Below are 14174 nucleotides of genomic sequence, written 5' to 3' on the forward strand. Positions count from 1 at the left end.
ATAGCCTTGTAAATTAGCAGTAGAGCCCCCAAAGTGAAAACACTTATTAGATGTTCCCCTCAAATATCTAAGAATCCATTTAACTTCATTCTAATGCTCAATTCTTGGATGATTCATATACTGGCTAACAACTCCCACTACACGTGCAATATCTAGCCTAGTACATACCATAGCATAGATCAAGCTTCCTATAGAATAGGGCACCTTGGACATCTTATCCTCATCTTCTTGTGTTGTGGGATACATCTCCTTAGTCAATTTCAAATGACCAGGTAAAGGTGTGCTAACAGCTTTAACATTTTCCATAAAGAAATGTTGCAACACCTTCTCCAAATAATCAGCCTGAGATAGCATCAATGTTATATTCTTCCTATCTCTAGAAATCTTCATACCCAAGATTTTTTTTGTTGCCTCCAAATCCTTCATAATAAATGCATGTGCTAACTGGCATTTTATCCCCTTAATATGATCCATGTTAGACCCAACTACAAGCGTATGATCAACATATAAACATAAAATAATGTAACTATCATCATTCAACCTCTTAAAATAAACACAATGATCTAAATGACACCTGTGATATCCATGCTCATGCATAAAATTGTCAAATTTCAAATACCATTTTTGAGGTGCCTATTTTAAGCCATATAAACTTTTCTTCAATTTGCACACTAAGTTCTCCTTACCTTTGACCTTGAAACCTTGTGGCTGAGCCATATATATCTTTTCATTCAAATCACCATACAGGAAGGTTGTTTTAACATCAAGCTACTCTAAATACAAATCTTTAGTAGCCACAAGACTTAAAATAGTACAGATAGAAGTCATCTTAACAACAAGAGAAAATATCTAATCAAAATCAATGCCTTTTTGCTATTCAAATCCTTGCACAACTAACCTAGCTTTAAATCTTTTCTTACTTGCATCTTCTTCTTTTAACCTGTAATCCCACTTATTATGTAAAGCCTTTTTGCCTACAGGAAATTTGTATAAATCTCAAGTCTTATTTTTTACCAAAGTGTCTATTTCTTGTTTCATTGCAAACTTTCACTGAATCTTAGTATCCACCTGCACAGCTTCATCATAACATTCAGGTTTAGCATTATCTATTAATAAAATAGAATACAAAGAATGAGAAAATCTTTCTGGAGGTCTAATTTTCCTTGTTGACCATCTAACTTTAACCAGTGTGTATGGTATTTTTTGTTTTAGTTGTTGCACACCATGAGGAATAGATGGAACATTAGCTTTTGTAGGATCATCCAGCACTACATAATCATCTTCTTTCTTCTCATGTTGCTATAATACATCTTTGTACAACACTTTCTCATTGAATATGACATCCCTGCTTCTTGCAATTTTATGATTTTCAAAATCCCACAACCTATAACCAAATTCATTAATGCCATATCCAACAAATACACATTTCCTTGACTTAGCTTCTAGCTTGGTTTTATTTTCAAAATCTCTATGAGAAAAAGCTTCACAAACGAAGGTCTTAAAAAAAGAATAACTCACCTTCTTACCAGTCTATGCTTCCTCTAGAATACCACAACCCAAAGGAGTAGAGGGACCTCTATTAATCAAATATACAATAGTATTGATAGCCTCTATCCACATGTATAAGGGCAACCCAACATGCAACCTCATGCTCCTTGCATGCTCCATTATAGTCCTGTTCATGCATTCAACTACTCCATTCTCCTGTGGAGTCCTTGGCATAGTTTTCTATCTATGAATACCATTAGTAGAGCAATGATCTTCAAATCCATGACTACAATACTCACCACCATTATCAGATCTAAGACATTTTAATTTCTTACCAGTCTCATTTTACACCAAGCATTTCCATTTCTTAAAAGTTTGAAGTACATGAGATTTATGTCTAAGGAAATAAATCCATACCTTTCTAGTTGCATCATCAATAAATGTAACATAATAATGAGAGCCTCCAAGGGAAGATACTTGAGCCAGTCCCCATACATTGGTATGCACAAGCTCTAATTTCTCCTTTTTGTTTTCCTTCATAGTCTTTGCAAAACTCACTCTCTCTTTTTTTTTTTTCCACAGACACAACTTTCACAAAAATCCATATTAAAACATTTTAGACCTAGTAAAACTTTCTTTGAATGAAGTATCTTTATACCTTTCTCACTCATGTGCCCAAGTCTGTTGTGCCACAGTGTTGTATCAGAATTTATAGTAGCTATTTTTTCTCCCTGCTCAACTTCAGCAAATGTTCCTGAACATTCATTTTTCTCTTAAACAATTAAAGTAGAAGGAACAATATGACCTATACAAAGATATAAGTTGCTTATTTTCACACCTATTGCTACTACAAGGGAACCTTTTGAAACCTTCCATTTTTTATCATTAAAAGTAACTATGCAACCCTCATCATCAAGTTGCCCTGGTGAAATTAAATTCCTACTCAGCCTTGGAACATGTCTTACCTGATGTAGTAGCCAATGATTCCCATTCTGCAACTTAATCTTAACTTTTCCCTTTCCAACAATCCAATAGGGTTCATTATCCCCTGTTGTGGTGTCCACAACACATGCTCCATTCCTTACTTGGAATGGGGACCCCCTACTTTTCTTCAACTCCCAGACTTATAGGTTGAGAGTTAGGACAAGAAAGTTTTGTTAGAGTTAGAATTTTAGAGTCAAAAATCAGAAAAAAAATAAAAAAAACAAAAAAATACAAAAGATAGAAAAGTCAAAACACTAAAAACATTTAAACTAATAATAATATTAAAATAAAATAAATTTTAAATTTTAAATTTTAAATAAAAATTTTTAAGAAATCTAAAAAAAATTCACCACTGCACATACCACAAAGAGGCCACACGTGCGCCACCAAAGGGCCGTGCACATGCCACCAAGGGAAATGCATGCCCAAAACCCCCGCATGTGCCACCAAGGGTTGCATGCACCCAAAGGGCATGCATACTCTCCTAAGGGTGTGCACATGCCCAAAGGCTACACTCATCCTCCTAAGTGGAGTGCATGCACACCAAAGCACTGCACATGTTGGAAAGGGTCGCGCATGCCATAACGCATCAGATGCTCACCTATGCACACAACGTGTGCGCCACGCTACCCATTCACCTCTAGTTTTTCTTGAGTAACTAATTTTTGGGAATTTTTGTTGTAGTGTCATTAGGGTATGTCGTATTTAAATATTTTTTATCTCAATGGACTAATATGTGCTTCATTGTGTAGGCAAAAATGGCATCAACTTTTCAGGGTCATAACTTTTGACTTGGAGCTTGGAATTCAGAACCATTTACACCGTTGGAAAGAGGAACTAAAGATCTAATTTCAATCCCTAAAATTGTGAGCCTTTTGCTTCCCAATTTTAAGGACTGACAAAGGTTTTGACTTGAAATTTTGAGAAGAAGACCTCCGAAAAAGCCATTTAAAAATGCCTAGAAAATATTGTGAAAAAATATGAAAAACTCTCAAACATTTGAACATTTATCACTTGGTTTCTCATCGAGAAGGATAGGGAAATTGGAGAGAAGACAAAGGTCAAAGATACAGAGGTTAGACACATGAAGCAGAATAGGTTCCTCATCTTATGTAGCTATTAATGACAAGATTCAATGCAGGTGCCTTGGGATTTTAGATCAAAGAAGCAGAAGGAGTTCAAGTTAAAGAAAGTGATTGGCTATAAAGAGGGTATAAATCATCAAAAATGGACAAACAATGTATACAAAAAGTGATCTAAAACCCCATTTGAGAAAAACCAAGAAATTGTTTTCAAAATTAACAACTTTGATTTTTTGGCAATTTGAGCTATCGAGGTGCATCACTCTGTAGCTCCACATTTTCATGCAAGTCCATAGCTCTATAGGACCATAGCTCCACAATTTAGAGGTGCCCCGATAATTAACTGCTAGTTCCAAAAATAGCACTTTCCATGCATCGAGAGCACATTTTGACGGCAGTTTAACTTTGACACATGCCTAGTAAAAGACTAGCTTCTATTTTTGGCACTTCCAGACACTTCCACTTTGACTCAGAGCTTCCTCCTACTTTCTCTCTCTTATTTTCTCTATTTTAGACATGTAAAGGGATCATGCATCCAATTAATGAATAAAATATGGATGGAGTCCCTCTATGCACCAAATTAATTGTTAGTCTATATATATTTAGTTTGTTTTATATTTTAAAAGAATTTTATTGCATGAAGATATCTCTCACTCTCAACACAAACTGAGGAGATGATTTCTTATAAATATCCCATTGTAAAATGTAACAAAGGTTGTCATTATTATGCAATAAAATTATGCTTTTGGTCCTTGCATTTGGAGTGTAGTTATTCTTGCATGAATGTGTCATATTTTTGTGAATTTTATTCATGAGATTGTGATTGAGCCAAAGGTTTATTGTGTTGTTTCTAGTTGTGTGCTCTTTTAGTTCTGGAATTTGTTATAGATATACAAATTCTACTGATGTAATGAGCATGAGAAGAGATCACCCGATTGTTTGTACATAGCTTTTGTCTCGCCTAAGTGCACTTTATGTGGCCTTGTGATTTGATGAAGAGTGAAACATCATTTGATTTGTTAAAGATTCTCACCAACGATTGCATTAATGGATTCTAGGAAGTGCTACTCCTATATTTATTGGTTTTCTACTAATTTCTTCGAAGGTTTAACTCACATCATGTTGTGTTCTATAGCTTATGTCCATTTAGGAATTTCAATTTCAAGTCATTTGATTTCATGTTATTTGCTTTTAGTTTCCTTATTTTCTTTGCTAACCCCTTGTTAAAATAGGGCATCATATTAGCTGCATTGTTAGAGTTGCATTCATTGAAAAATAGAAAATACAAAAATATTGTTCTCTTTTGGTGTGATACTCTGAGACAATGAACAAATTTACTTCGATTTTGAGATAAAAGAGTTTTTAGAACCAGCAAAGGCCTCCTTGTGAACACTCACATTTATCTTCTACTAAGCAAATTTTGGTACGTCACAAGACAAATACTGAACCTTGGAGTGGATCCTTAATCAATTCCTACTGTTGACCTCATGCAAAATGAATGCCCAATAGAAGTTGTGCTAGAGGGAAGGCCACAAATTGAACATACTCCCAAAAATGAAGAAAATTTGACAAAGTTTCAAAATTTTGGACCCTTGCAATAATCTGCACTTTGTACGAGTTTAGAAAATACTTCTAATTTTTTTAGAAATTTAGCTCCATAGGTACGTAGCTCTATAAGTTCAAAAATTTGCAACTACATAGGTCTGCAGATCTACAGCTATGCAGGTCCACAACTTTGCAGATGCGCAAAACTCTGTGGTGCACAAAATTCAGAGAGCTAAGGAAGTGTACTTCTACAAAGGTGCACTTTTTCCAAGAGTTGATGCAAGCTGGAGGATATTAATCAAAAATCCCCATTTCAGGAAGCATTAAGGTCCATGCCAAGTGCACACAAGTTTCTTAAGCTTACCCACTTACACAAACCACACAGTGATAAAGGGATACCAAGAACTCCACTTGTTCACATTATACATCCTAGCATCATCATTCACTTTACATTCTACTTCACACATTCCAATCATTATTTTCTTTGCTAACCCCTTGTTAAAATAGGACCTCATATTAGCTGAATTGTTAGAGTTGCATTCATTGAAAAATAGAAACTACAAAAATATTGTTCTCTTTAGGTGTGATATTCTGAGACAACGAATAGATTTACTTCGAACTTGAGATAAAAGAGTTTTTGGAACCAGCAAAGGCCTCGTCATGAACACTCACATTTATCTTCTACTGAGTGGATTTTGGTACGTCAGAAGACACATACTGAACCTTGGAGTGGATCCTTAAAATATATGCTTTCCAAGAGAGGAATTATGCAATGGATTCCTGTTGTTGACCTCATAGAAAATGAACACCCAACATCCCCAAAATAAACAAGTCCAAAATCCCCTTGGACATAATAAATGAAATAACCTCTATGAGGTGTAGCATGAAATGAAGCAATAGAATCTAAAACCCATGAATCATCAACACTTTCTAAAGATAGAAGCAAAGCATCCTCTTTGGATTTGTTACTCACCACATTTGCCTCCTTATCTCTATCTGATTTATCTCCTTAATTTTTCTTTTGATTCACACAATCTTTCTTTTTATGTGTTGGTTTTCCATAGTACTAGCAGTCATTTGGTCCTCTCAATTGAGATCTCCTCTGCTTTGAATTTCCTCTTTATTTCTCCTGATTTATAGAATTACTGCCTCTCTTAGTCATTATGCCCCTACTTTGTGCATTCAAAGCACTTCTTGATGTAGATCCACCTAAGGTTTTCCTATGAGGTTCCTAACTCAAAACAACACTGTTCAAATCATCATATTTTAGGGTACTAGATCCAAGAATAGAATTATTCACAACCATTACCAATCCATTCCAGCGTTCAGGCAAAGAACACAAAATCAAGAGAAACCTAATTTCCTCCTCAAAATTGATACCCACAGAAGATAGCTGACTAGTAATAGTATTAAACTTAATTAAATGATCTACAATAGATCCACCTTGTACCATTTTCATATTAAATAAATGCTTCATGTGAAATACCTTGTTTGAAGCAAAGGGCTTTTCATATAGTTTCACCAGGGTTTGCATCAATTTTTCTATCATCTTTACTTTTGTAATATTAAATGCCATTGATGGTGCCAAGCATAATTAAACACTTCCAAGTGCCTTTTTATCTAAAATATCCTATTCATCATTTGACATAGATCTCTGATTCTTGGCTTTACCTTGCAATAGCTTCCATAAATCCTTCTGAAAAAGATAGTATTCCATTTGCATCTTCCATAACTGAAAGTTCTACCCATTAAACCTGTCAACTCTTAGCTTACCCTTGTCTACCATCACTCTTACTCAACCAAGAGACTTTCCTATAGAGGATAACTGAAAAATAACTAGGCTTTGATACTACTTGTTAGGATTAAACCATAGACAAAAATAACAATAAAATGCAACTATAACAAATAATAGAAAATAATAAATCACTCAAAAAAGAACATAAGACACCAAGATTTAACGTGGTCCACCCAATCCCTAGGCTAGGTCCACCAAATAGCAAGGCTAATATTATTACGATCTAGTGATTATAACCTGATTACAATCTGTAATCCCTTAAATCTCAATACCGCCATAAGAACCAATTTTGCATCACAACTATAAAATAATCCCTAACCCTAAGCTCTTTTATATAAGTATGTTTAATGCTTTAGGGTTATAATTAATAATTACATGTCAGCCCAAAATCTCAATAAAATAGGGCCCAATTTTATTTTTTGGCCCAATGCCCTAAGCCCCAAAGAATTTATGAAGTATGTATAGTACTTTCCTGATTAGTCACAACAATCTAACAATCTCCTACTTGAGGACTGATTAGGGTCCACACTAAACAATAACATGTGGCATTCTTTTCCTTGATATAGCTCATAGGCTTATTGTAAATGTTTAAATTACTTATTATACCTAGGACCTATATTTTTGTATACTTGAGTGGTTTTCTGGATTCAATGACAATGGTTGAACAAGTGGATCTTGAACCCCTTTTCCTACTAGTTTTGAATCTAGCAAGAGTGTAATATTCAATTTTTATAATTATTAAAATGGGCCTATTATAATTAATAGAAGAAGTTAAGGGATATGTATACTTCCTTCTAACAAAATAATATCACTCAAATATGATGATTTATTGGTTGATACTTGATTTGACTTGTTATTGCTGCTACTAATGAATTCCACATTTCTAGCCTTCAACTTTTGTACAACATTATTCACAATCTGACAATCCAATATACTCTCTAGAGGAAGACTTGGAAACTGGTTCAAATGGGATCAAAATTGGAACCACATTAAACTCATTTCAACCTAGTTTAACAAATTTAGTAAAAATAACTTTTACTTTGAATACTTTGAGGATTGGGAAAGTAGAACCAAAGAAGTTGAAAAAAAATATGGAAACTAAATAGGGGAAAATAGGTTTCTCTATGTTAGATAAAATAAATTCAAATTAGGTTACCTAAATAAAATAATAAAATTTAGTTGAGCATGGACCCCAAAAGGGGGGCTTCTCTTTGAACCAATCTTGAGGGAGCTTCTATTGAGCCCCATTCAATAATTTGGAGGGAAATTGTAGAAATACAATATGGCTAAATTTAACTTGAAAGTTTGATATTTAGTTAGGATCCATATGATAATAATAGTGAAAAATAGTTGTTAGGGATGTGTAGTTTGGTCCATGGTATTCTTCAATATTGAAATATTCACTAGGATTTTATAGAATTTTCATACGATTAAAAGATATTGCCAATAAAATTAAATTTTATGCCTTGAAATTATGTAGGATTTGCAAAAATTTGACATCATTTCTTAAATGGTATTTTCTTAAAGATATGAGTCATGTACTTCTTGTTTATAGAAAATTTAGGTGTTTAGTTTGTAGTAACATATTATTGTCATCATATGCAAAACCAAAAAGACATGTCTACTATCATGGGCTATAAAAGGACATTTCCTTTCCTTTTCCATCAAAAATTAAATGAAGGTTAATAATGTTATCTCAAGATAAGAATGTCCCAACATATAATTTCTTCTAAATAATTGAAATTTGTGTCTCTTATTTTCCTCCAAGATTATGTCTACACTTGACTCTCTTTTCTCTTCTTTCAAATTTACTTACAATTGTTAGCTAGTTTATATGTCTTGTTTTTGGATGTTTCTTAGTCCCTTCCTTAGATAATTCAAGTTTTACCTAAGGAGTCTATGCAAACATTAGTCTCTTGTTCAATACTATATTGTTAATTTAAGGTTGTATCACGTTAGTTATGATCTATTCTTATGCTCACATTAGTTATTTGTGTTCCCTTGCAGGGATAACTTGAAGAAAGCTCCCTTTGGAAAATAGTTATAAAATTTTGTTTAGTCAAAAATTTGTTAAAGGGAAAAAAATTATTTTCTATTGGTGAATTTTTTTTTTGGTAGTAAAAATAATAATTTTATTGGCGATCCTTTTTCAATAGTATGAAAATTCTATAAAATCTTGGCCAATTTTTCACTATTGCTGAAAATCATAGATATAAGTGCACATACCTAGAAACTATAATTTGTTTTATTATTATTAGTATTATATGGGTCCTAATTGAATATCAAACTTGAAGGTTAAATTTAGCACACTTTTATTGTTATAGTTTCCCTCCAAATTATTGATATCACTAATGGGGCAACACGCTTCTTATTTCTAGCCATTAAATGATCCTAAATCAATGGCCTATATCCTATTTCAAGGTATACTTTTAAAAGGATACTAAATTTTGAAGGAAGACCCCAAAGTAAAGACATCTATCACCAATCAAATCTATTCTAGACAAAACTAATAAATGATAAAATGTTTCATGAAAATTCCTTGAAATAGAGGCACTTGTTAAATCTATGGACTTCATCTTTAAGTGAACTTAAAGTTTTACAAAATATTGAAAAACATGACCATTCATTAAGACAATCTTTGGAAATTATAGGGCGAAATATTTAATTTACCACATAGAAAAATTAGATTCTATTGGTGAAGTCATCACTAAAGTATATATACTTATGTAATATTATTGGTGATCTTCATAACCATGGGACCTAGTTTTTGTAAAGTGTAGGAGATGTAGACATCACAAAAGCGTAAAAAAAAAAGCCAAATATGGTGTCCTTGAGGAGTGACATTAGCCAATTAGTGAACATTAACCACTCAAATTATCCTTTTCCCTTGTCATCTCATTCCATGACAAATCCCTATATCATGCATTTAGAAATTTTATTTAAAAGGTTAGAACGGTCTCCCAACTTTACCAAATCAACACACAAAAAGGTGAAATAGAGGTGTATACACATTAAATTAAACAAAAATACTAGGAATAATGAATACACGCATATATAGTTTTGTTAGATATGGTGTTAAAAAATATAAATGAATTCATATCTTAAGATGGAGAAATTTATACAATTTCTACTTTAAATATATGCAAACTTTAGATGTTCTATTCATTTTCTAAGTCTAGTGAAAATAGTATACCTTTAATAAAAAAAGACTTGATGAAAATTACGTGGTAATAAACTTAACAATAGGGTCCATAAGATGATTATATAGTATTTATGAATACATTCTTATGAATTCTTGATAGATTTACTATTATCTATCTCTATTCTATTAATTGTTTCAATTATAATAAGATGAAAAGTGCCTATTTAATATATTTTCTTTATTTTTTTAAATTAATATTTATCTATAATAAGATTTAGTTAGTAAAGATAATATTGAGATTTTTTTTTTTAAACTAGAAAACAATAATAATTAAATTAAATACAATTAATGTCAACTTTAGTTTGTATTGTGTAATATATGATTTAAATACACAATCTTTATTTTTATTGGAAGATTACAAATTAATTAATATTGATATCTATTTACATATTTGAGACACATGGATTTCATATATATGTGATTAACAATAATTGAATATTGAATATGAAAAAAGAAATTGAAAATGATCAAACTTGTCACTAAGAATGGACATTGATAATTATTCATAGTGCTAAAATATTTATTATCATCAATCCTTGATATAGTTATCAATTACATCATCATTTATTTATGTAATCTGAGATTACATGACAAATGATATTATTCTAAAGAATGCAAACTATAAAAGACAAAATATAACACATTATTTTGTAGAAATTTTAATTTGTAGTAATTTTAGTTTGCTTGTGTTCCTTGATGACCTGCATTCCCATGTACCTACATATACGATAAAAAGCAAGCACATCATTAAAACAAGAAGAAGAAAAGTAGAAAGATTGTACAACAAATAAATTATATTGAAAGACAGCAAAAAGCTACCTTCCCAGCATCATAATAGTGGCTTGTGGATTTGTCCCTGGGCTAGCCTTGAAAATGGAGATGTCAACTACCCTTAGACTATCAACCCCTTTTACACAACACCATTGATCAATAATGAGGTCAAGTTGACATCCTCCATGATAATGCCATATTGTTCCAAGTGTATCCTCGCAAACATCCGTGAGGGCAGCATTGTCTGATGGGTTTTGTGGCAATGACGATCCACTGAATTTGAGCATCTTTGAATTTCCACTAAGATTAAATGCAAACTCTTGGATAGATGAGGTCATGCTGATATAAGATAATCTCTGCACACCAAGCATAAATTTTTCTAGATCGGAAGGATGAGAAAAATAGTTACATCTCACTGAAGTACTCTCTAAAGGGTCTTTGCTATTAAGCCACAACTCACCCCTTGATAAGGGATAGGCCACCTTACTAACTATTACACCTAAATATTGGTTATGTGTGGCATTTATTTCCTTGATATAGCTAGGGGGCTCAATGTAAATGTTTGAATTGTCTATTATACCTACGACCTGTATGTTCCCATACTCCAGCGGTTTGGGGGATTCAATGAAAACGGTTGAACGAGGTGGCTCTCGAACCTCTTTCCCTACTAGTTTCGAATCCAACTGGACAGTAATATTCAACTTTTCTAGTTCTTCTGATAAGCCTATTCCACTCAATAGCAGAAGCTGGGGACTACCTATGCTTCCTGCCGACAAAATAACCTCACTCAAATCTGATGACTTGTTGGTTAATACTTGATGAGACTTGCCAGTACTGCTACTGATGAATTCCGCACCGCTAGCCTTCAGCTTTCCTGCAACATTATTCACAAGCTCATGACCTTCAAACTCTATAGAGAATAGAAATATTACTTTATTAGAACAAAACACAAAGATTTGTACTTAAATACAATTTATGCTTGCAACAGAAACAGAAATAAGGAGGATATAGATATAAAAAAGGATATAGAGATATATAACAAGTAGGTACCTGAAGAGGAATCAAGGAGGATTCTGGTGGCTGTCGTATTTAGGAGAACTACAATGTTGTCTGGATTTGCGTACTGCAGAAGATCCGCAGCCGTGTGTCTAGTCCCATTCTTGTCAAAAATGGTACCACTAATCTTGGTGCCCTCCAAATAATCAAGAGTAAACCCATTGTAACGAAGCACTCCAGCTTCCAAAAGGCCATCCCGGACAGCAGAGCTCCAAACAAAAAGGTGATCAGGTTTGAAGGCATTCAATCTCTCCACCCATTCATATGACTCGTTCACGAGCTTCTCGTCCCAACCCATGTTTCGAATGAATTGAAGGTTTGCCCTGCTGTAGAACCCCGCATTGACTGACGTTCCACCTCCCAAAACCCTCGCCCTCGCCGTCTGCACTCCATCCTCTGTCATAAACCCCTCCAGGACACACGGATATTCGCTGGGGTCGCCAAATGCCTTGAAAAACCCTCTGTTGTCTGCAGTGTCGGGATTTCCATAGGGAGAGTCTCCCCTCTCCAACACCAAAACAGAATGACTCTGTGACAGCGTTGCAGGCAGGGGACATCCCGCTGTTCCTCCTCCAACCACGATGTAATCGTACGTTCTCGCAGCCACCTTTTCTGCATCAAATGTCATGAACGAATATGGATAGTCTGCAAACATCACGAACATGCATGTTAGGAATCAATTGTTTTATCAAGGTAAGGCAAATAAATCTAAAGGAGAATACTTAAAGATATACACTGACCTAATGCCTCCACTGGACCGAGCAAGTCATGATGATTTATAAATATAAGCAGTCATGAAATTAAAAAGAAATATAGGATCTTCATTCTCGTTTTAATCTAACTCTAAGTATACCCTCGAATTAGAAATCAATCGAACTGATGAATGTTATTAAATTGAGAGGAAATACGTCCGAATTTATAGAGATTCTCCGTCCACGATGGCCGTCGTTATGCTTTTCGTGTCAATTTACAACACTATTCCTATTGGAGAAGGGAATCAATTACTCACGTGTACTTTTAAATGTTATCCTAGTTAATAGTCAAAGATAATAATACCAATTAATCTTAACGTCGCTAATGTGCTTCTCGCATAGAATACGGTATTCATTTCGAACAGTGCTGTAACTGACGTGACGTCTTTGACGAGTTAACTCAGCAAATACTATTCAATTCTTCTACAACTGTACACGTTCCTTGAATTTCACCCAGAAGACTTACAAGATATTGTCAACCGATATCAGTCAATCAATGTCTATGATTGTTTCTGACGATATTTCATTTCCTCGTATACTAGAGTTCCTGTTGTCACGAAATGATTTTTTTGAATGAAAAAGTTGGTGGGTATGGCTGATATGCATTGCTTTTGTCTGTCTTTGCTTGCAAAATTTTACTTTTCTTCTGCTAAGAAGAATGAAATATCAAATGGATGATCAGGAACTTTTTTTTATTAATGTTTGTAAATTTAGTTTACTAATACTTATATCTTTGGAGGATGGAAGGGTTAAGTCAATAGTTTTGTATAAATTAAATGATGTAAAAATATTGGTCAAATAGTAGTAATAGTTTTAAAAAATGTGAGAGTTAGCATTTAATATGAAATGATGTGTGTGTGTGTGTGTGTGTGGTTTTTAATTATTTTCATAGAAGTTTTGACACTAAACACTTGATAGTAGTAGAGGAAACTCTTTCTTTCATGGGAATAAACTTTGAATGAATGATTTTTGCCTTCTATTTATGACTAAGACAACAATCAATTGTACATTATGTCACATTTATGCCAATGTCAAATCCTTTTTACTCACACGCATAGCCATTCATTTCTCTATTCCTATATGCATCTTATCTTATCCCTCACTTTACCTTTCACATCTTCTATCTCTCCATTGATCTACTATCCATCTATCACCCTATAGATCTTTATAATTTTATCTCTTTACTTCAACTCCATACCTCCCAGTTAGTCTTATTCATCCACCTCTCTTTATTTATTTTTCCACCTCTTTGTTACTAATTGAATACCAACATATCTATTTATATTAGACTTTAAATTAAAAGGATATTATAGTATTATATAAAGTTCTTTTTTTACAAAAATTTTATTTTCTTTAACTCATTAGGTATATATATATATATATAACATGTGATTTCCATCGTTGGATGTGACGTGGTCCTTATTCATGATAAGTGACTATATATATATATATATATATATATATATATATATATATATATATATATATATATATATATA

At 33.2% G+C, this 14174-nt stretch overlaps 1 protein-coding gene across 1 annotated transcript; it reads right to left on the reverse strand.

The window, feature by feature from the left end:
- Positions 1-10553: 10553 nt before the first annotated feature.
- LOC149547276 ((R)-mandelonitrile lyase-like) lies at positions 10554-12797 on the reverse strand. The gene is made up of 4 exons (XM_089794723.1): positions 12664-12797; positions 11918-12568; positions 10916-11741; positions 10554-10813 (listed from the first exon to the last, which is right to left on the reverse strand). Exons 2-4 carry the CDS (start codon positions 12549-12551, stop codon positions 10756-10758), a joined length of 1518 nt encoding a protein of 505 aa, XP_089650849.1. The 5' UTR covers positions 12552-12568; positions 12664-12797; the 3' UTR covers positions 10554-10755.
- Between the last annotated feature and the right edge of the window lie 1377 nt (positions 12798-14174).

The sequence above is a fragment of the Cupressus sempervirens genome, chromosome 7 (assembly GCF_028749045.1).
Source record: "Cupressus sempervirens isolate cs-2001-9-10 chromosome 7, ASM2874904v1, whole genome shotgun sequence".
NCBI lineage: Eukaryota > Viridiplantae > Streptophyta > Pinopsida > Cupressales > Cupressaceae > Cupressus > Cupressus sempervirens.

What these genes read in the sequence shown, in the direction of transcription:
- LOC149547276 (XM_089794723.1), bottom strand. Translation starts at nt 12,551, where the DNA reads ATGACATTTGATGCAGAAAAGGTGGCTGCGAGAACGTACGATTACATC. An exon ending in CCTCCTTGATTCCTCTTCAG is followed by an intron (nt 11,742 to 11,917) that starts GTACCTACTTGT and finishes ATAATGTTGCAG; the next exon opens with GAAAGCTGAAGGCTAGCGGT. An exon ending in ACTATTATGATGCTGGGAAG is followed by an intron (nt 10,814 to 10,915) that starts GTAGCTTTTTGC and finishes TCGTATATGTAG; the next exon opens with GTACATGGGAATGCAGGTCA.